At 46.9% G+C, this 22,048-nt stretch overlaps 3 protein-coding genes and 1 non-coding gene across 4 annotated transcripts; 2 read left to right on the top strand and 2 right to left on the bottom strand.

The window, feature by feature from the left end:
- Positions 1-31: 31 nt before the first annotated feature.
- Positions 32-4,894, bottom strand: Ints5 (integrator complex subunit 5). Its single transcript, XM_051193897.1, has 2 exons — positions 4,757-4,894; positions 32-3,170 (listed from the first exon to the last, which is right to left on the bottom strand). The coding sequence occupies exons 1-2, from the start codon at positions 4,834-4,836 to the stop codon at positions 194-196; spliced, it is 3,057 nt and encodes a 1,018-aa protein (XP_051049854.1). The 5' UTR covers positions 4,837-4,894; the 3' UTR covers positions 32-193.
- A 4,954-nt stretch (positions 4,895-9,848) lies between these two features.
- Positions 9,849-11,084, bottom strand: CUNH11orf98 (chromosome unknown C11orf98 homolog). The gene is made up of 4 exons (XM_051193896.1): positions 11,008-11,084; positions 10,742-10,866; positions 10,259-10,356; positions 9,849-10,169 (listed from the first exon to the last, which is right to left on the bottom strand). Exons 1-4 carry the CDS (start codon positions 11,044-11,046, stop codon positions 10,060-10,062), a joined length of 372 nt encoding a protein of 123 aa, XP_051049853.1. The 5' UTR covers positions 11,047-11,084; the 3' UTR covers positions 9,849-10,059.
- Positions 11,085-11,293: 209 nt separating this feature from the next.
- Positions 11,294-11,442, top strand: LOC127228962 (small nucleolar RNA SNORA57). The gene has a single exon (XR_007835061.1). It is a non-coding gene; the product is annotated as a small nucleolar RNA SNORA57 (small nucleolar RNA).
- A 7,743-nt stretch (positions 11,443-19,185) lies between these two features.
- LOC127228819 (ubiquinol-cytochrome-c reductase complex assembly factor 3) lies at positions 19,186-20,039 on the top strand. The gene is made up of 2 exons (XM_051193895.1): positions 19,186-19,349; positions 19,442-20,039. Exons 1-2 carry the CDS (start codon positions 19,230-19,232, stop codon positions 19,595-19,597), a joined length of 276 nt encoding a protein of 91 aa, XP_051049852.1. The 5' UTR covers positions 19,186-19,229; the 3' UTR covers positions 19,598-20,039.
- Positions 20,040-22,048: the final 2,009 nt, after the last annotated feature.

Below are 22,048 nucleotides of genomic sequence, written 5' to 3'. Positions count from 1 at the left end.
TAGCTTTCCGAGTCATATAGAAACACTGTACTGTTGGTCTCAACTCGGCAAATTTTATTTAGAAAAAATGGTGGGGTTTGAAAAAAGTGACACCGCCCATTATGTACGGACTTAGAGGCCTCCACCCTTGTGTAGCACCTTAGTCTCTTCTTTCACTATTCAACCTCCCTCAGTTTCTGAAGCAGAAAAAAGGTCAAGTCCCCTGCCGAAGCAGAGTGGACGGTGAAGGTGCCTGAAAACGGCCAGAGAAGAGCCCCAGGCGATCGATGTTGCGATGAAGGACACTGTGCAGCACAGCCAAATGGGATCCTCCTTCACCTCCACCCTCCCTGGAAAAGTCCCGGATGAAGCGGCCACGCTCAGACTGGAAGATGAACTTCTGGGGCAAGGGCCCATGCTCCCGGAGAAAACCCCAGACACTAAGCAGCAACAGACGCACTTCAAAAGGTGCCAGTTGGCTAAATACCTCGTGCATATTACCCAGGGCTGGTGGCAAGAGGCTTCCCTCAGCCATGACAGCCACCAGGGTGCAGGATGCCTCCAGGTGCCAGGGGGAGTGGGCTGTATCAGGGTGTCGAGAGGCTTCCCAATGGCTCAAGAGGGCAGCCAGCAAACCCCGCAGCAGCACAGAGCAGTAGCACAGTGCTGGGGGCGCGGCTGCTACCAGCTTCAAAAGCTCGAACAGAAGGGGTTGTTCCCGGAAGCGCCGACCAATGCGAAGATCCCGCTCCACAGTGGCCCGTGCATGATCCTCTGGGGGCCAGGCCAGTTCAGCACCAGCTGCATCAGGACACACGCTCTCCACTAAGGTCACTGCAACTGCTTTGGCTGCCTCTGGGCTCAGGGTGGGAGCCCCCCAGCAACCCTCACATTCACTGCCCCCAAGTGCACTGCAGCAGTGCACTAGAAGGCTAAGGAGGCTCTGGGTGTTATAGATCACTTCCTGATGGTTTCGAGATTGAACAAGCTTAGGTGGCTTTAAGCCACGGCCGATGACTCCAGCATGGAAAACTGACCAGATCCCTCCAGGACCTGGCACAGCTGCAGTATGCCTCCGGTTAATGTCCAACAAAGAGGCAGATGCCAAAGGGGTTGAGACAGCTGAGAGAGTCTCATTGTCCCCATCCATTTCCCCTCCAAACAGTTCTGTGTTGCCCCGATGTAAGGCTCCTTCAACCAGCAGCTGCAGGACAGCCTTGAGCCCAGCTGGGGAAGTCTGAGAAAGGCGGGTAAGAAGCTGGGATGCTGAGGCCACACCAGGAGGACCATGCAGCCTTAGAGAAGCAAAGAAGCGGTGTACCCCAGCTCTCACTAATCCCAAAAGTTGGGAAGGGGACAGCGACTCTGAAGGAAAAGGGCATATTGCCAGGAGGGAGGCAGCAGCTTCAGCTACTTCCTCCTCTGGATGTAGCAGAAGAGGTGCCAGATCAGACAGATGAGCTGAGGCTGACTCCCCAAACCTGGCCCCTAAGACTGAAGGGCCCTCACCACCCTGCTGTTCCCACCCCACTAGCAAGGCCAAATTGCGCAGAAACCGGGCTGTGAAGGGAGGCTGCAAAGTCCCTGCATGCACTCGAGCCAGGCAGCTTCGGAAGGCCAGGGGAAGAAGGCCAGAGAGACTAACCACTAGCCCTGCATATAGCTGGGTTGCCAAACTCAACTCTTCAGGGCTTCGAGCTCTGCTCAATAGATGGCCCAATGCCTCAGGTCCACAGCTAGGTCGAGTATAGACAGACAGTAAGCCCAGAAGCTGGTGCTGCCACAGGAAGCGCTTCCGTTCCAGCCGTAATGTCTCTCCACACAGCTCTCCAACATGGTTTCTTAATGCATCAAGAAAGGGCACTGGACGAGGAGGTGGGGGTGGGCCCAGAACCCCTTCTCCAGGAGACCCTCCCCGATGATGCACCAGTTTTTGTAGATGTAGCAATAGCAGCTGGATTAGCCGATCACAGGCCTCTCTTACGGTATCTGGCACAGCCAGGCCTTGGGTAGTAATGACTGAAGCAGGCATAGCTGTATCCACTAAGAACTGCAGCAGGCGGTAAGCACCAGCCCCAGAGGCCTGGCTCACCAGATGTACAGCCAGGTTTAGCATGTTGTCCAACTCCTCTCTGGGGAAACCCTGTAGGTGTTGCTGCAGTTGGCTTAGCACTGCTGGGGGCTTGAGGCAGTCTACAAGTTCTCCAGAGACTGTGCCTAGCAAAGCTGGTGACATGACTGCCAGCTGCAGTAGGAAAGGAACTGTGGCCTGAAGGGAGGGTTCCCCATTGCGGCTCCCCGTACCCCCTGACAAGCTATCATGAAACATGCGCAGAAGTTCCCGTCTGATGCTGTCTCCATGGCGAGAGGCCAGATGCCCTAGGATGCCTACAACTGAGGCAATCTTGGGCACCCGTTTTTCCCCAGGGATGACAGGAGATCCAGGGAAGGGGTCTGTAGACTGGGTTTGAGAAGAGCTCCCACCACAAGCACCAGCTCCTCCAGCCCCACTATGGACACAGAAGTCCTTAAGGCCACAGGAGAGGACTCGGGAGATGATGGTGCCAGGAAAAGAAGAGCCAATATGGGCCACAACCCAGTCAAAGTGTGGAGAATGCTGGACAGAAGTGTCCAGCAAGGCATCCACACATGCATCTGGGCAGCTACCAATGAGAGCTGAGAGGCACTGCACATAGATGTCCATCAATGTGCGGGTGGCTCTACAGCCCATCCACAGCTGCAACAGTTCATTGAGAGAGCCAGTGGCGTGGGGAACACGCTGATGCTGACCTGAATATGTACTGCTCAGTTGTCCCATAAGATCAATGGACCATGCACTAATCACAGGTGCCCAGGCCTTTGGGTTGGCCCGGATAAACTCACATAGCACCTGCTGTACTTCATGCACCACATCCTCTAAGCCAGGTCCACCAGCAGGGACATGGGAGGGTGGAGGTGGACGGAGGTGAGGTGGACCAGCCACAGGACTTTCCTCTAGGGCAGCTAGGTGGGCCCGGACACTCTCATCAAAAACACCTCTCAAGTGGTCCAGGACAGCAGCCCGAGCAGGTGGCAAAGAACGGAGCAGGAGAAGACCACATCGAGCATGTTCCCGAGCTGAGAGCTGGTGGCCCAGAATGGGGTCTACACCCGTCAGAAAAGCCTTGATTTCTTGGGACAGCTCCTGGGCACTATAAGGAAGCAAAAGAATCGACTCAGAACATTGAGAGATGTTAGGAAAATCACATTCCTTCCAAGAGCTTTGTTTTATGTATAACAGGGCAAAATGTCACTCATAAGAATCTATAAAGGTTCAGAAGCATACCCACTCCTGGTTCACCTTGGTCATTCTATAAATACTATTTTTCTTTCAGCAGCAACAATCATATCAATAGCATATTACCCTTCAAATGTCCAGGTATCTTCCTTCTGTTTCAATGCTAGGTATCAAACCCAGGACTTTAGGCATTCTAGGCTAGAGCTACATCCCCAGTTCCACTCTAAAGTACTTTACCAATATGGTTAGACTACTATGATCCCATTTTACAGATAAAAAAATGGAAGAAATCGTCGAATGCTCCAAAAGGGCAGGAACCACTTCTATGCTCTTGTGAGTGCCTTTAATCCTAGGACTTGAGAGGCAGAGGCAGGTGGATCTAAGTGAGTTCAAGGCCAGCCTGGTGTACATAGTAAGTTCCAGGACAGCCAGGGCTACAAAGTGAGACCTTGCCTCAAAAGTAAATAAATAATAAAACAAGGAAAAAAAGCTCACAGAATTCTGTTCTATCTAAGTGCTGCTATATGGAAGACACTCAGTGAAGATTTGATGAATTAGATAAATATATTCTAGAGTTCTATACCTGTTTTAACATCTTCCAGCCACCTGCAAAGCACAAGCACCCTGAAATCCCTTAATGGCTAGAAAACTGTAAGCCCTTTACTAAAAGCTCTCCCTCCCAATTGTGTGCCTTCTCATATTGTACAAGAATTAGGCCAGACTTGGTGGTACAGGCCTTTAATTCCAACACAGATCTCTGTGAGTTCAAGTCCAACCTAGTCTACAAAATGAGTTCCAGGACAAGTAGATCTCTCCATGGAGAGACCCTGTCTCAAAAAAAAATGAAAGAAGAGAGTCCTAACCGCTGACTAAGTTAACCACCTTCATTCAATGTGCCAAGAATCAAGGGGGAGGGGTCACAGGGTACAGATGAACAAGCTTTTCAATCCTTTCCCTCCCCACATACATAAGCTCTGTCTTAGAGGTTCAGAAAGCTATGCTGAGGGAGGAAGCAAAACCCCTTTCCTCCTACTGTATTTTCTGTCAAAGACAACAGCATTCCCTGACCTGATAGCTCTGGTTCAAAAACTAAAAGACACCTCAAAATGAGGGACGTGTGCAAAGGAAAGGCTAGCACAAATATTTGAGACTTGGTTCCCAAGATACTCTCCATGTAGTCTGAGCCGCCTCGGGGCAAAAAGGGCAGGGAGGCTGGGTTCTCAAGAGTCTTGATGTCCCCAAGTGCTGGCAGAGCAAGGCCGGCATACGAAGCCATCGGGGTCTCGGGGAAGGCAGAACCAAGGGCAGGGCAAGGCAGGGCCGGCACTGCAGCCCAGTGTTTTTAGTGAAGCGGTCCCTGAGTTCCGGGAGGACGCGACCAGAATCTCTGAGAACCCTGACGCGAGTTCTCAAGGTAGGATCCGGCTTTCTGTGGAGAAGGCTGGGCATCGGCGCGGGGTCGCGCGATGAGGGGGGGGGAATACCAGGGGCTCTGACTACCTGAGAGGCGCGGGACCGTGGGTGGCGGGGGCAGGCCCGGGTGGCCCTGGGGCCCCGGGAGGGTCGCACAACGCGGACATCCCGGAGCCCTACCCGGAGCCTGAGGCGGGAGCGGCGAAGCACAGGCGACGCATGCGCGCTGACTGGAAACGCGACAGAAACCAGCGACCCCGCCTGTCAGGAAAATCAGTCCGGCCAAGTCCGAAGCCCTAGTTCTTTGGTTCCGCGTCACATCGGTCACAGCCTCGCAACCTTCTCTCCCACCCCATCCCTACCCCTGAAGGTCCTCATCGACACATGAAAAGAACCAGGGACCTTTCATTCACAGTGCGACCTAATTATTTTTCCTAACAGCAATAGCACAAATGTGCAACTCAGCAACATTTAGTAAACAGTTCCGATTCAACCCTTGTAATCCTGGCGCTGGATAACAACCTGGTCTACAAATCAAGACCTAGGACAGCCAGGGCTACATGATAGGACAGTCTCTCAGATTTTTTTCTAAATAATTTAATAATATAGCGTGTTTCTCTTTTCGGTTTGTTGTTTGTTTGTAGAGAGTGTCTCCAGATCCTCCTGCCTCTTTCTCCCAAGTGCTTATTAAAGGTATTCCACCACACCTAGCTTTGCCTTGTGTTTTAGAGCAACACTACCCAGTCTGTTCTGTAATTTGCTCAGGTACTCTTTCTTCCTCAGCCTCCAGAGTATCTGAGACTAGATGCTTACCACTACCCTGGCTTATTATAGGTCTTCTTGCCCTTAAAGATTTTACCATCTAAAGGAGTCCATTTGGATGACTATGCCATTGTTGGCAATATAACCCTGAACAAGTGGCCAGCTGCCTTACACAGTATAAGTCACTTGAAATGACTTATGAAAAGTTGTTTTTTGTTCTGTTTGTTTGTTTTTATTTTTCGAGGCATGGGTTCTCTGTATTGCTTTGGGGCCTGTCCTGGAACTAGCTCTGTAGACCAGGCTGGCCTCAAACTCACAGAGATCAATCTGCCTCTGCCTCCTGCGTGCTAGGATTAAAGGCGAGCGACACCAACACCCCGCCCTCCACCCTTTTGTTTCTTTTGTATTTTGTTTTTCAAGACAGGGTTTCTCTGTGTGACCTTGGCTGTCAGGGAATTCACTTTGTAGACCAGGCCTACCTCAAACTCAGATCTACCTGCCTTCTGAGTGCTGGGACTAAGGATAGGTGCTACCGTACCCAGCCTAAAATTCTTTTTTTTTTTTTTTTTTTAATCTATTTAACTTTATGTGCATTGGTGTGAAGGTGTTAAATCCCCTGAAAGTGAAGATACAGACAGTTGTAAACTGCCATGGGGTGATGAACCTGGATCCTCTGGAAGAGCAGCCAGTGCTCTTAACCAATGAGCCATCTCTGAAGTCCCTTCCTTCCTACCTTCCATCCTTCCTTTCTTAAGTGCATTGGTGTTTTGCATACATGTATGTCTTGTGAGGGTGTCAGATGTTGGAGTTACAGACAATTCTTAGCTGCCATGTGGGTGCTGTGAATCCAAGGTCCTCTGGAAGAGCAGTCAATGCTCTTAACTGCTGAGCCATTTCTCCAGCCCCTAAAGTTTTTCATATAATGTTGGATACAGAAACCCCTCTGAATAACAATAGTCAGTTTTAAAAGGCTAGAGAGACAGCTTTGTGACAGCTCTTCCAGAGGACCTAGGTCCACATGGTGGCTCACAGCCATTTCCAACTATAGTTCCAGGGAATTAGATCACACTCCTTAAGATAGCCCTCAGGCCTAGTCCCTTATTTGGCCACTGACTCATCTCTGAAACAAAGCACCCATCAAAATTCATTATTTGGCTAACATGTCCAGTCAGAAATCACTAATTCACCCTAACACAGACTCCCCATTTTCTCCTTAAAAACTCACCTCAGCAAAAAATACTTGCTGCTGCTTGCTGTCTGCCTTTGCCCAATCCAGAGGCAGCCTCACCTACTGCTTGCCCCTCTGGGGTAATAAATCTCATTTTGTAGGACAAATCTGCGTTTGTCCTATACAACTCAAGGAAGCTGCCCTTTACAGGTTGCCCTCTTCTGGCCTCTGAATCATCAGGCACAAAAGTAGTGCACATATACATACATGTAGTCAAAACACCTGTACATATGGGAAAAAATTTTTTTTAAGTTTTTCTAGACAGGTGGTGGTGGTACACACTTTTAATCCCAGCACTCAGGAACCAGAGGCAGGCAGGTCTCTGTGAGTTCCGAGGCCAGGCTGGCCCACAGAGACAGTACCAGGACTGGCTCCAAAGCTACAGAGAAACCCTGTCTTGGAAAACAAAAGTTTTCCTAGATCTTGTTTTCTCACCTGCCAAATAAGTACATTGTGGTGGAACTGATATAATTGCCATCATGAATCAGAACAGCTGCCCATAGGAGACCCTATCCATATTCCCTATAGATGTCCTGATCATCAGCCACTCACCTGAGAGCTGAGTCACCATTCCCACTACACCCCCAACCCTAGCAGTCCCAGTAACATGTACTCTTGAGAAGTGCTAGGATGTACAGGTAAAAGTTGACTAGAGTTACCAGGGAATGGTGCTGCTTTCTTAAATTGCCACTGGGGCCAGGGTGCAGCTTTTTAATGAAGCAACTGCCCAAGAGTCTCACTCCTGTTACACAGGCAAAAACAGTAAATACAGCATGAAGGTGGTGGCACACACCTTTAATCCTAACATTGGGGAGGCAGAGGCAGGCAGATCTCTGTGAGTTCAAGGCCAGCCTGGTCTAAATAGACAGTTCCAGGACAGCCAGGGCTACAGAAACCCTGTCTGGTGGAGTGAAGAGAGGGACACCCATTAGTTAGGACAAAAAACAAGTACATTGATTCATCAAGCTAGGTTTGGAACTTATATAGAACCATTTTTATTATTATTTTGGTTTTTTGAGACAGGGTTTTTCTGTCTCAGGAGTTCAGGAGCCTGTCCTGAACTCGCTCTGTACCCCAAGCTGGCCTTGAACTCACAGAGGTCCTCCTTGTCTCTGCTTCCTGAGTGCTGGGACTAAAGGTGTTCACCACCATCACCTGGCTATATACATATAATTTAAAAGTAATAAAAATAAGATGGTTTGTGGTGATGGTGCATGCTCTGAAGTTGGAGTTACAGGTAGTTGGGAGATGCATGACATATTTATCTATTCATTCATTCATTTTCTTCAGGGCTAGGATTTATGTGTGTGTATATATATATATATATATATATATATATATATATATGTGTGTGTGTGTGTGTGTGTGTGTATAATTTTATATTCATATAATTTTTAATTTTACATATTGATCCCAATTCCCACTCCCTCCCATGCCCCCCACCCCCTCTCATCCTATCCATCCCCCCACTCCACAGGGAGGGATCATCAAAATCTGTCAAGTCATTTGAGGTAGGGCCTAGGCCCTCCCTCCTCAGGAGCAGGATTTCTGTGTGCAGCTCTATAGACCAGGCTGGCCTGCCTCTGCCTCCCCAGTACAGGGATTAAAGGCATATGCCACCACCACCCAAGATGAGTAATAAAAGTTGTTTGGGGGTGGAGAGTTGGCTCAGTGGTTAAGGGTGCTCACTGCTCTTACAAAGGACTAGGGTTTAATTCCCAGCACCCACATGGCAACTCCCTATTGTAATTACAGTTCCAGAGGACTTTATACCCACTCTGGCCTCCTTGGGCACATACATGGTACACATACATCCATGCAGGCAAAATAAATAAATCTTTTTTGTTTGTTTTTTGAGGCAGGGTTTTTCTGTATTGTTTTCAAGCCTGTCCTGGCACTCACTCTGTAGACCAGGCTGGCCTCGAACTCACAGAGATTTACCTGCCTCTGCCTCCCGAGTACTGGGATTAAAGGCATGTGCCACCAACGCCCAGCCATGAAATAAATCTTAAAAAAATAAAAAGTTGTCTGTGGAGTTGGAATGATGGTTCAGTGTTTAAGAACACTTGCTCTTTCAGAAATCCAAGTTCAGTTCCAAGCACCTTCATGGCAGGCTCACAACTATTTGTAACTCCAGTCCCAGTGTACTCGACAGCCTCTCGATCTTTGCAGACACCAGAATGCAGTGTACACGGTGTACACACATTCAGGCAAGCAACAGTCTCAAACACATGTTACTCATATTTTGTTGAGAAGGAATGGAAAACTAGAGGAATGCGGCAAGCCCATGTCTAGTTTTTTTTTTTTTTTTTTTGTAAATATTTTTGGTTTTGCTTTGTTGTTACATTTACGGGGGGGTGGGGGGGCGGGGCATGCCACAATGCAAGCATGGAAGCCAGAGGATAACTTTAAAGAATTGACTCTCCTTCCACTGATAGGGTAACAAGGATGTAACTCGGGTTGTCGGACTTAGTGTCAAGCACTAACATCAGCCTCCCTCTATGTTTGCAGTAGTAAAAGTAAGTTAGGAACAGGGGCTGGGCATGTTTCATACTTACAATCCCAGCACTGTGGATACAGAAGCAGAAGGATCACGTGTTCAAAACAAGAAAACAAGCCTGGGCCATATAAGGAAGACCCTGTCTTCAAAAACACAAGTCTTCAGAACTGGCTGCCTATAGCATGAGTGCTGATAAATACAGGCGCTCAGGATGTAGATGGCACAATGGTTGCCTAGCATGAATATGGCCCTGGATTTGACTCCAAGAACCACTACCATTACCAGCAATAAATAAGAAAAACTGTTCCTTACTATAATCCCAGGCCACACAGGTGCAGAATCAGAGCTACTATCAGGATCCTTACCTCCCCACCTACCATACCAATAGCCTGCATTTTTCAGAAATGGAAAGTTGTGTTATTATCTAGAAAGAGGGGACCACTGAAGACGCCACCCAGTTTCTTTTTGTACTGTGCAGCCCTGGGATTCATATGTAGACCAAGATGGCCTACAACAGAGATCTGCCTGTCCTCCCTTCAAAGTGCTGGGCTTAAAGGCATGCACCACCAGGACCTTCACTACCTAGTTTCCTGTTGCTTTGCTCAAGCACACTAACCTGCTTCTGGAATATCTCTCGAGGATGTTTTAGAAGGCCCATTCCCATTCTTGCTCTTAATGACACAAGTTAGTCAAAGCTCTAGGGCTTTATTACAAGAGTTGACTGTTAGAGAGGGCCCTCTACAGTCTTTTTCCGTGTTCTCTTCCCTCCCAATATGTGAGTCCAATGGGCTCATTATGGAAGCAGTATCTGGGACAGTGAAATATGGTAGTATTTTCTCCAAAGTCTTCCAAATCCTTTTGGCCGAGGTTGAGAATCTTCTAATAGAAGAGGGAGGGACTTTAGCTCTCATCTCCAAGATCCTCCATATCTACATCCTGGGGGGCTTTTATCTTCTTTTGTCGTTTGGGCTGTGGCTCACTAGTCCTGGTTGGCTTGGAGGGGGCTTCCACTAAACAAAGGGAAATAAAAGAGGGAGCATATAAGAACCAAGGTAAAATCCAGACTCCCTTTCGTGGAATGTCTGTACCCAAGACATACCTTCCATGGATGCTTTTTCTCTCTGGGCAAGGCGGATTTGCTGCAGGAGTTTCCTGCGCTTCTTCCCGGATAGTGTGATGTTGGCACGTGCACTGGACCTAACAGACAGATAGGAACAAACATGTCCAGGTTCATCTGAACCAACCAACCTAAGGCACAGAAGTTATCACAGAACTAGAATGTGTATCCAAAATTCTAGGTGTACCTTTGTGAAAATTAGACTAATTGTTTGCACTTATTTGTGCGTTTTTATTTCAAAAATATACGTTAATATAGATAACCTTTGAAGGGTGGAAGAATCGACAATCTTAATTTCTTAGTCGAATCCAAACCTAAAAAACCCTGTAAGCAACGGTATTGTGAGAGGCTGGTTGCTTGAGAACTGACATAACTGTCAACTGCTTAACCGTGAGAGAAAACAAGAAAAGTTTGGTAGGAAGGCGATAGGAATGACAACTCGGAGGGAGCTAGTACCATACTCACGCCCGCTTCTTGAGGTGGTGCCTCGTAATCAGCCCTTCGTCTATCACGGCCCCGACCACCTGGCGCTTCCGTCGCCGATCCCTGCTCAGCACTCTCCGGCGCTTGAACAACTTCTTCTTCAGCTCCTGAGGGAGAAAAAGACGCGCATCAGAGTAAGGTCGTGTCCGTCCACCGGGATCCCTGCACCGGGCTACCCCAGACACCACTGATCCTATCTAGGGAGAGGGAAACGCTCTGAGACTCAAAGATGCCGTCCCCACAGTCACCGTCCGCGGACGATTGATCTTTCCTCCCGGTGGCCCCATAGCTGCACTTGGAGGTTCACACAAGGAGCCGCACTTCCGCTCCGCTTGCAAGTTCCGCCCAGCTCAAAGGCTCCGCCCCCTGGCACCCTCGGACCAATCGCAGCTCGGGGGCAGGCTCCAGGCCTATATAGCCGGGTTCCGCGCTCCTTGTAGTCTTTCCAAGGGCGGTGTTCACGTAAGTCTGTCTCTTCGTGGGTGTCCTTGGGCGTTTTGCTGTTGTTGGGGGTCTGGGCCTGGTAGTGTAGACCCTCCTTTTCTTGGCGGGGACCGGGCGTGCGGTCCCGCTCCCCGTTATGTACGGAGGCAGAAGGAAAGGGCTCCGGCCCTCTCGGCGTCATGTCTTCGGTGCCTGCGGCCTCCCGTTCGCCGGTTCTATCCTCAAACGCCGGGACACCGCTCGACACGCATAATTGTAGCCAGATGCAGCAGTCCCCTCTAGGTGACACTAAAACGTTTTTATTTTCATTCCAGGTCTGCGGATGACGCCCCGGGAGTGATAAGTAACATGTTTTCCTTAACCATTTCTTGTTGAACAAATAAAGTCCACTGAATCCTAAGAGCTCTGTGTGCTCTCCTTTTTTTCCGCGTCACGGAACTTAACACATGTTAGGGGTCCGCGCGACAACTCACTAAAGATTTTCTGCATCTTGTGTGAACCTCGGGTGTCAGCCTTTTAAGATGTCTGCGCAAGCCTTTATAGATATAGAAGGTACGATCAGGAAGACCTCTTTTTTTTTTGGTGGGGAGGGTTAAGACATGGTTTCTCTGTGTAGCTTTGGATCCTGTCCTAGAACTATCTGTAGACCAAGCTGGCCTCAAACTCGAGTTTGAGTGCTGGGATTAAAGACCGGCACACATGGGGATCTGTAATCTGAAATGACTTCTATCAGCAATGAAATGGGCGGTGACCACGCCTTCTGGTTCCTAGTGTGGAAATTCAGGGACAACTGTTTAAACTGATGCAGAAAGCAGGTTGTCCGCTGACGATATTGGATGTGAGCAGTGAAGTCTCCAGCCTCCCCTAGGGTTGTACTTGTTTGCTGTGCTTTATGCAATGAGGCCATGGCTAAACATCCTGCCTCTGTAACAAATCTGCTGTCCTGTAACTCTGTAGTCCAGTCTGGTCCTCAATTCCCATGATCTGTCTACTTCTACCTGGGCCTGATAGATACATTATCCAATTACAGCATTAAATTGTGTCTTGTGGCCTAGGATGGGCAAAAGGCTTTGAAAACGACAATGAAAAATCGAGGAGAAAACTATAATACTTACCCCGAAAGGTACTGGAAGGTGGGAAATGGGAATATTCCACAAATCGGGTTCTGTAGATGCAGGACCCTGTTGGGTCCCAAAGAGAACAGGGGTTGGGAGTTTCTTGACCCTCAGCGTCGTCAGGAATCCAGGAATCATACGCTTCCTGTTCATGCCCCCAGCCAAGTCCAGGGTTAAATGTTCTTAAAGGAGATGTGGGGTCCTGTGGGATCCAAGACCAACCTGAGAGAAGAATTAGCCTATGATACTCTCCATATACTGTGTCTTCTGTTTATTTTGAGACAAGGCTGGCCTGGAACAATGTATTTCGCCATTTTAGTGTGTACTGATGTTTAGCATATGCATGCCCCGTGCATGAGGAAATCCAATGCCCTAAAACTGTAGTTACATGTGGTTGGGAACATGACTGCAAAAGTAGCAAGTTCTTTTAGAGCTGCTCCAATTCTTGTTATTTTTCTGTATATGAAAGAGTTTGACTACCTTTTTAATTGTACTGGGCTAATAGAGCTAGTTTGATTTTTATGACATCCAGGCAGGCCTTCTCTGTAGTGGTATTGAGTGAATACAGGTGAATCCAGAAATGGATATCAGATACCTTCCTCTTTTGATCTTATTGCCAGGGTATCTGAACCCAGAGCTTGCCTGTTAGCTGGTCTAGCTAGGTAGCTTGCTCCAGAGATCTCAGCCTCTAGAGTGCACTGTGATTGCAGGTGGACTGCTATTCACAGCTGATATCTGTACAAATACTGTTCAAGCTCTCATGATTGCAAAGCAAGCATTCTCCACCCACTGAGCCAACTCTCCAGCCCACTTTACTCATTTACAAAGGGAAGTTATCTCCTGTTGAGTTGTTCTGAAAAATCATAAGGTAAAAATATTTAGCCCAGGAGCTGGAGAGATGGCTCAGCATTTAAGAGCACTGGCTGCTCTTCCCAAGGACCTCAGTTCAATTCCCAGGATCCACAGGGCAGTTACCTGTCTTTAACTCCAAAATATGACAACCCTATAGAGACATGCATACAAAATACCAATGCAAATGAAATAAAAATAAAATTTTAAAAAATACTTAGCTCAGTGATTGGTACATAATGCTCAAAAAACAAACAAAATCTTGAAATGTTATAACAATATACAGCCATCCATCTAAAATGTTCATTACCTCTAGATAGTTCTATATGGGGTAATTATATCACCATCTCCCCTCATCAGTAATGAACCATGTAAGTATCTTAAAGTATTAAAAGTCCAGCTTACCATTAGACAACATAGCAAGACCCAGGCCAAACAAGTTAAGATTAATGAATCATATCTCCAGAAAGCAGAACAAAACAAAGTGCAAATTAAGGCTGTGGGTGCAGCTCAGTGATAGATCAATTATCTAACATGCAAAAGGCCTTGGTTTGGGGACCTGGTGAGACGGCTTAGCAGCAAAAGGCCAAGCAGGCCAAGTTTGACAGTGTTTAAACTCTTAAGACCCATGTGGTTGTCTCCTGCCTTCCACCAGTGTGCAGGAACACAAGCATGCCTTATCCCTGAAATACACCTTCAACACACTTTGTTGTTGTTGTTTTTTGTTTTGTTTTGTTTTGACACTGGTTTCTCAGTGTAGACTGGCTGTCCTGGAACTATCTCTATAGACCAGACTGGCCTCAAAATCACTAAGATTCCCCTGTCTCTGCCTCCTCAATGCTGGGATTAAAGGCTTGCACCATCATTGCCTGGTCTCAATATACATTCCTGGCTGTTGTGGAACTCTGTGTGGAAGAGATCTACCCACTTTTGACTTTCCAGTGGTGAAACTAAAGATAGGTGCCACCACTGCCCAGCTACACACACATTTTTAGAAGATACTTTAAGGCCCTGGGTTCTATCTCAACAGTACAAACAAAAGAAAGCAAACGGTCAAGCAAATAGTAGAAAGGGTGGAGCTCTGCCTATAAGGAAATGGCTGCCCAGCCAGGCATTGGTAGTGCATGCCTTTAGTCCCAGCACTCAGAAGGCAGAGGCAGGCAGATCTCTGTTAGTTTGAGGCCAGCCTGGTCTACAGAGCTAGTTCCAGGATAGCCTCCAAAGCGATACAGAAAAGCCCTGTCTCGAAATGTCTCAAAAACCCAAAAGGAAAAAAAAAAAAAAAAAAAAAAAAAGAAGAAGAAGAAAGAAAGAAAGAAAGAAAGAAAGAAAGAAAACTGGCTTCCAAGCCTGGAAACTTGAGTTTAGTCTCTAGAACCTGCAAAGGTGGAATGAGAGAACCAGCTCCCACAGTTGTCTTCTGACCTATATAAACACACTGTGGTTCAGGTGCACCCATACTCATGCTTACAAGTAAATAGAAAATTTATTATTTATTATTCTTTTGGAGATACATTCTCACTATATAGACTAAGTTGGCCTATAAACTCCCAAGTGTGCGAATTAAAGGCAGGAGCCACGGCACCCAGCTAAGCATAATTTCTCACTTTTTTTTTAGTGATTATTTTTTTAAAAAGATTTATTTATTTATGTATTGTAAGTAGTATTCTGCCTGCATTTATCCCCGCAGGCCAGAAGCACTCTCATTACAGATGGTTGTGAGCCATCATGTGGTTGCTGGGAATTGAACTCAGGACATCTGGAAGAGCAGCCAGTGCTCTTAACTGCTGAGCCATCTCTCCAGCCACACCTAAATTTTTTTTTTTTTTAAAGACTTCACTCATTGCAAGATCAGAATGGCCCTCCAAACCATGCTGGGTGGAGAGCCTAGGGTTCAGGCTTTTAATAATCTCAGGTACTCAGAAGGCTGAAGCAAAAGGATTATCATGAGTTCAAGGCCAGCCTGGGTTACACAGTGAGCATTGAGCTGCAGAGAGAGAGACTATCTCAAATAACTTAATTAAAAATGAAAAGAACTGGGGATATCACTCAGCAGTAGAGTACCTCTCTAGGTTAATTATTCATTGCCAAAATAAAGGAACAAGAAAACAAAAGCAAGCCAGGCATGGTGTTACAGGTTTGTAACCCCACAATTTCAGAGGCTGAAACAGGAAGATCTTCAGTTTGAGGTCAGTTTGAACTGTAGAGTGAGACTTCATTGAAAATAAAACAAAACATAAAACACCAAAGCTGTCCTCTAATGTTCATCAATGGTATCTATATCAACTACCTAAACTCTCACCTATTTACCATGGTGTGTGTGTGTGTGTGTGTGTGTGTGTGTCTGTGTGTCTGTTTGTCTGTGTCTGTGTGTCTGGGTGGTGTACTAGGGATGCAACCCAGGGTCCTATGCATGCTATTATGCACTTTAGGCCACACCTCCTATTTCTAACATTCCTGGACACATACTGTGGGTCTAGAATATTTGGATGGCAATGGCCTGAATGTATAAGCCACTACCCTCACCTGGCTCTTCATTTTGGCCCTGGAAGAAGGCTTCTGCTTCTTCTTCTTCACCTTCAGTGAGCAGCAACAACTCCTCATGTGGCCACTGGTTATCCCCCTGGTCTTCCTCACTCCCCTCTGAGGCCTCTACCACAACAGAGGGCAGGCAGGGCTTTTGAGACACCTGCATAAATATAAGTACAACAGTGGCGTTGGGCCCATTTTGAGAATGAGCCAGTCCCAGGACCAGCAGTACTCACCCGAGCATCCTGGTAACCTTCACATCTGCCAGTCTCAGTCTCTTCTCTGCTATTTAAGAAAGGATTCATCAAATGAGGACTTTCTGGATGCCATGAAGATTCTGGGCTATCTCCAGACCAAGGTCCATCCTTGCTACTCCCTGGCACAAGAGCCATGACAGTGACTTTTAAGAGTGCTGAGTAGTTGGATTTCAGGTCAAGTACCCCTGTACAGTGTCTCACATGGACTAGGTTTTAATCTTCTTTGGAGAGGGCCCCTTAATCACTCCTGGGGAAAGAATGCCTAGGTGCTGGGAGATTATGGGCCTTCCAAGGGAGGGGAGAAGCTAAAGAGAAAAGACAGGAGCTTTATTCTGTTTACTCCCTGGGACACTGGGGATGGCAGTCAAGGTAGGAGACAAGGGCATCTGGATTAAAGCCCTATAAATAAAGAGCTGTGATAGTAGATTTACTGTTTTTCTCAAGTGGGCTAATTTGTATGTCATTTAATGAATGTTTATGTGGCCTTTGCCAGGAACACTTTTTATTTATTTACTTTAAATGTGTATTTTATAGGTATTGCTGTTTTGCCTGTAGGTATGCCTTCTGCCATGGAGGCCAGAAAACAGCATTGGCTCTCTTGGAACAGGAGTTATAGAAGGTTGTGAGGTACCATGTGGGTGCTGGGGATCAAATCAAAACAGTCAGTGCTCTTAAACACTGATTCATCTCTCCTAACTTGCCAAGAACCCTGAGCAGCAGTGGTGAATTCCTTTAACCCCAGCACTCAAGAGGCAGAGGCAAGTGGATCTCAGTTCAAGGCTAGCCTGGTCTACAGAGTGAGTTCCAGGACAGCCAGGACTTCACAGAGAAACCCTGACTCAAAAACAAGCCAGGTATGAAATGATAGCACATGCCTTTAATTCTAGCATTTAAGAAGCACAGACAGGCAAAACTTTAAGACCTCAAGGCTAGCCTTTTCTACACAGCAAGTTCTAGGCCAAGCAGGAGTACACAGTGAAATCCTGGGAGCCCTTTAAAAAAATCCACTGTATGTGGATTTGTGTTTTATCCAGATTCATGTCTGCATGAGGGTATTGGATCCCCTGGAACTGTAGTTACAATTGAGAGTTGCCATATGGAAACTGAGAATTGAACCACCAGGGTCCTCTAGAAGAACAGTCAGTGTTCTTAACCACTGAGCCATCTCTTCAGTCCTAGAAGCCCTTTCTTTAGAAAAACAAAAACAAAAAACAAGGAAGTAAGGAATGGACTAAGTAAGCATATATATGGTGGTACCAAGCTTGCCTGATACTCTGATTTCAATCCTCAAAACCTAAGAGAAATTAAGAAAAAAAAAATCTGGTGAGGGAGGGAGAAGGAACTGGGATCCATATGCAAAATAAGAAAAAAAAAAAAGAGAGAAAAAAATCTGTTCTCTATTCTCTCCACTTGGCTTTGAATTGTTTTTTATTTTAGTTTTTTCAAGACAGTTTCTCTGTGTAACAGCCTTGGTGTCATGGAACTCTGTACAGCAGGCTATCCTCGAGTTTACAGAGATCTACCTGTCTCTGCCTCCCAAATTCCGGGATTAAAGGTGTGCACCACAATCGTCCCGGGGGCTTCCATTTTCTGTTTGTCCTAACCTCTTTGTACTTTGTTTTGAAACAAGGTCTTCCTACGAAGCCTTGACTGGCTCCCAACTCAGTCTCTTCCAGACTCACCTTCCTTAAGTACTGAGATTTCAGGTGTCAGTCATTACACTGTACACTTAAAAAAACTAAGAACAGTCCTTTATCGATCTGAAACTTCCAGGGGTTGAAAACTTTTTTTACTTTTAATCATTTTTATCTATCTATCTGTCTATCTACCTACCTACCAACCTACTTACCTACATACCTATCATCTCTTTTGGTTTTTCCTGACAGGGTTTCTTCCTGTAGGCCTGGCTATCCTGAACCTAATTTTGTAAACCAGGCTGGCCACGCAGTCAGAGACCCACCCTGGGAATTAAAGGCCTGTGCCACCAGCGAAAACTGGCAATTGAAAAACCCACAGCTAGTATGCAATGCACTCAATGGCCTTTAGATCTAACTTTTTTTTTTTTTTTCTTCACTGTTTTATGTGTATAAATTTTTGCCTGCATGGGTTTGTGCACCACAGTGCTTGTCTGGTGCCCAAGATGGCCAGTAGAGGGTGTCAGATCCCGTGGAACTGGAGTTGTGAGCCACTGTGAGAGTGCGGGACATTGAACCCAGGTCCTCAGAGCCATCACTTCATCCAGCTCTAGCATTTCTTAACATGCTCAAGGTCCTTTCCTCAATTAAGCTCCAGGATCTTGTGTTGGGTGAGGTGGTAGTGGCTTCCTTGTGAGTTAGAGGCCAGAGGTCTCTACATAAGGAGTTTCTACACAGGGAGTTCCAAGTTGGCTAGGGATGCACAGAGCGAAACAGATTTAGTGTTTTCTTTTTTCTAGAAACAAGGTTTCTCTGTGTAGTCCTGGATGTCCTGGAACTCACTCTGTATACCAGTGAAAGACCTAAAAAGTAATGTTAATGATGGACTAACTTAGAAACCAATATCTGTTCCTTGGAATTTGCTAGCTTCCTCTCACAAAGCCCTGAGATGAGAAGAATTCACACTGCCCCTCCTTTCCTGTGAGTCAACAGGTGGTAAATAGGGTCAAGAGATAGCTGTAACTGTGGTTTGCCCAGACAAGATTAATTAGCACACCTGAGGCCCTAAGGTCGGCTGACCCTAATAGCAGACCATCCGGCCTCCAAGGGTCATGTACTCAATGGACAGAGGGTCCCACCCTCTCCCTAAGCTTGTGGGGTTGCCTTTAAAAACACCTGTGCCCGGGGGAGAGGACTTCTCCCTAGCCTGCGTGCTGGAGGAGCCCGTTTGCGCAAACGTTTCCTGTTCATTAAAGCCTCTTGCGTTTTGCAGCAACTGGACTGGACATTGGGTTCTTGGGGTATCGACCGAACCTGGAAGACTCCTCATTCTGAGGGTCTTACACCAGGTTGGTCTCAGACTCAGAGATCTGGTCTGTCTCTGCCTCCGGAGTGCTGGGTTTAAAAGCGTGCTCCACCACTTGAGGGCTTTTGTTGTTTTTTTAAAAATCTATGTTCTCAAGACTTAAAGCGTCTAAAAGTTTCTAAGAACCAGAACCTCTCTAGCCCAGCAGTTGCTCTATGGTTTTTTAGGCCCCGCCCCCTCCCTAGGTCGCTCTATCCCGCACAGGGAGCAGTGAGACGTCGTGGCTCCCGTCTAGGCTGCGGGAGGACTCCGAGGGCGCCTCGTTGGTAGTCGGCCATGGATTCGCTTCGTAAAGCATTAGTCGCGGTTGCAGTGCTAGGCACGGGTGCCGGCGTGGGCACCACTCTATTTGCTCTTGTGGTCCCAGGAGAACTACAGAAGCAGGCAATGCTGCAGGTAGAAACACCTGTGCTCCCCGTGGTGGGCGTGAGTGGGGGGAGAGGCCATGGTCTTCCGGCCCAGGCTGCAAACATCCTTCTTGTCCTTAGGAGATGCCGGAACGGGACTCGCGGCGCAGGGACGAAGCTGTCAGGACCAAGGAACTTGTGATGGCTACCCTGAAGAAAGCGGCGGCCACGGAGGAGAACGTGACCTGGAGGAAGAACTGGTTGGGAGCAGTTAACAAAGGCAGCAGGTCAGCGTGACACCAGAGCTTGCAGGTGGGCGCCGGGACCTTCGAGGCTCTTCGTGCGCCAGATTCAGAGTAACACAGGACTCTACCAGGCACAGGGAGCTCCGGTCGGTGAACGCGTTTAACGTGCACATAGCGTGACAGGGCCGAGATGGTCGGATGTATGGAACCAAAGGAATAAATCCAGTTCATACGTTAAGTAAACTCACAGCTGGATATCTAACGCCTAGAGAGCTTGAGTGTTGGCACGATGGGTGCAGAAGACAGGGGCAGCCGACTGTCTGCCACTCTCTCTGGAGAGTTCTAAGTCCAATAGGTTTTCTGACATTTCTGAACAAACAGGTCACATGATCTAAGTTTGCTTCTGCAACTGGCAGTAAACGACTTGCTAAAGTCTTTTTGTGTCTATGTTGTGTGAATGAAAAATGAAACTGAAAACCAGTTCTCTACTTCCACATGGTGTCTGGCTTGTTAGCCAAGCGCTTTCACCCTTTTTTTTTTTTTTTTTTTTTTTTTGGAGACATTCTCATATTTCTCAGGCTAGTCTGGAATTGGATATATATTCCACTCTCAAGTGTTGTGATTACAGGAGTGAGACTCTATGCTCAGCTCCAGGCCATATTATTCAAATTAGAGCAGTCCTTGTACATCCGCTTTGCAGTGAATACCATAGAGAACTCCTGTCCTTTGAGGAAATTGAAATGTCCCTTGACTGCACCATGCCTCCTCTAGTTATTATTTAACGTTGGTTAAAGACAGAGTTTGTCACATGGTGAATAGAGAGAACTAACTCCTGGTTTCTTATGACCTCTACATTTGTGCCTCCACAGGCATACCCATACATATATAATGGGTCTTCACAACCAAGGTTTTCAACATAATAGTATACTTTCATTCTGAGTCCAATTATTTTATTTCCAAAGTCAGTTTGGGATACATGAGTTTCTCTCAAAGAACTTTATAGTAGTTTATGTAGTGCAAGCCCAGAGGTGAATACTAATGTTTGTCCAGCTGCTGAATGTGTTCAGCTCATACCTTACTCTGTGTCTGTTTAAGGCAGGATCTCTGTGTCATTTTGGCCGTTCTGGAACTCAGAGATCTGCCTGCCTCTGCCTCCTGTGTGCAAGGATTAAAGCTGTCCACCATTATACTACATGAGAATTCTTAAGGCTCAGTTGTGGCCCCTTCTCTGTGCCCAGGAACAAGAGGAACAAGTCAGCAGGGATTTGACAAAAGACACTAGGGCAAAGAGGTAAGTAGCTCTGGAAGTCTTGAGCCAAGCAGGGCATGGAGACATACCTTTAATCCTAGCTCTGTAGAGGAGGCAGGTAGATCTCTCTGAGTTCGAGGATAGCTAGGGCTAGGACAGAGAGGCCCTTTTCAACAAAACTACATTGAACTAGGCTTCCCAAATGGGTGTACAGGTTTATATATCCGCTACCAATGTCAGTTTGGACAATGGTCTTGCAATATGCTGGCTGATCTATGTATTTCCCAGCATGCATAAAGCCCTGGGCTCAATCCCCAGCACTATAGACTATGGAAAACAATGTGGTACTCAAAACAATCTGTTTTGAGACAGGGTTTCTTTGTGTTGTCTGGCTGTCCTGGAACTTACTCTGTAGACCAGGCTGGCCCTAACTTGGAGATTCACCTGCCTGTCTCCTGAATGCTGGGATTTAAGGTATGTGCCACCACTGCCCAGCTTCCAATGCAGCCTTTAATCCCAGCACTCAGGAGACAGGCAGGCAGATACCCCTGAGTTCAAGGCCAGCCTTGTCTACAAAGAGAGTTCCAAGATAGCCAGGACTGATACACAGAGAACCAACCACCCCAGCCCCCTCCCCCAAAAAAAGGATTTATGTGTTTGAATGTTTTGCCTGCATGAATATGTGTGCCACATGCCCATGGAAGTCAGGTGTTGGCTCCCTCGGTACTGGAGTTACAAATGATTAACAGCCATCATTGTGGGTGAGGGTAGAATAGAACTCAGGTCCTTTGCAAGAATAATCAGTACTCTTAATCACTGAGCCAATCTCTCTAGTTCCTCAAAACACTTCTGTGTCTGTGTGAGTGTTTGTATGTGTACATGTGCACCATGAGCATACCTGGTACCTAGAGGCTAGAAAAGGGCATCAGATGCCCTGGATTACCACACCCAGTGATGCTTTGTCTTTTTTTTAAGTTTTCTTTTATGTTCATTGGTGTTTTACCTGCAATATATGTCTGTATGAGGGTGTCAGAAACCCCTAGAACTGGTGTTATAGACAGGTGTAAGCTGCCATGTGGGTATTGGGAATTGAACCTAGGTCCTCTGGGGTGCAGCTAATGCTGCTTTTTACCACTGAGCCATCCCTCCAGCCCATGATTTGGTCTTAGAGCACAACACATATTCCATTTTCTTTGAAAGTCATTAAACAATTCCTGTCAATGTTTGTGGACAAGTTTAAAAAACAAAGTCACC

This window comes from Phodopus roborovskii, unplaced genomic scaffold (genome assembly GCF_943737965.1).
Source record: "Phodopus roborovskii unplaced genomic scaffold, PHOROB, whole genome shotgun sequence".
Taxonomy (NCBI): domain Eukaryota; kingdom Metazoa; phylum Chordata; class Mammalia; order Rodentia; family Cricetidae; genus Phodopus; species Phodopus roborovskii.
This window is presented reverse-complemented; position numbering and strand designations above follow the sequence as displayed.

What these genes read in the sequence shown, in the direction of transcription:
- Ints5 (XM_051193897.1), bottom strand. Translation starts at nt 4,836, where the DNA reads ATGTCCGCGTTGTGCGACCCTCCCGGGGCCCCAGGGCCACCCGGGCCT. An exon ending in CACGGTCCCGCGCCTCTCAG is followed by an intron (nt 3,171 to 4,756) that starts GTAGTCAGAGCC and finishes GCTTCCTTATAG; the next exon opens with TGCCCAGGAGCTGTCCCAAG.
- LOC127228819 (XM_051193895.1), top strand. Translation starts at nt 19,230, where the DNA reads ATGGATTCGCTTCGTAAAGCATTAGTCGCGGTTGCAGTGCTAGGCACG. An exon ending in AGAAGCAGGCAATGCTGCAG is followed by an intron (nt 19,350 to 19,441) that starts GTAGAAACACCT and finishes TCTTGTCCTTAG; the next exon opens with GAGATGCCGGAACGGGACTC.
- CUNH11orf98 (XM_051193896.1), bottom strand. Translation starts at nt 11,046, where the DNA reads ATGGGGCCACCGGGAGGAAAGATCAATCGTCCGCGGACG. An exon ending in AGATCAATCGTCCGCGGACG is followed by an intron (nt 10,867 to 11,007) that starts GTGACTGTGGGG and finishes TTTCTCCCTCAG; the next exon opens with GAGCTGAAGAAGAAGTTGTT. An exon ending in CACCACCTCAAGAAGCGGGC is followed by an intron (nt 10,357 to 10,741) that starts GTGAGTATGGTA and finishes TCTGTCTGTTAG; the next exon opens with GTCCAGTGCACGTGCCAACA.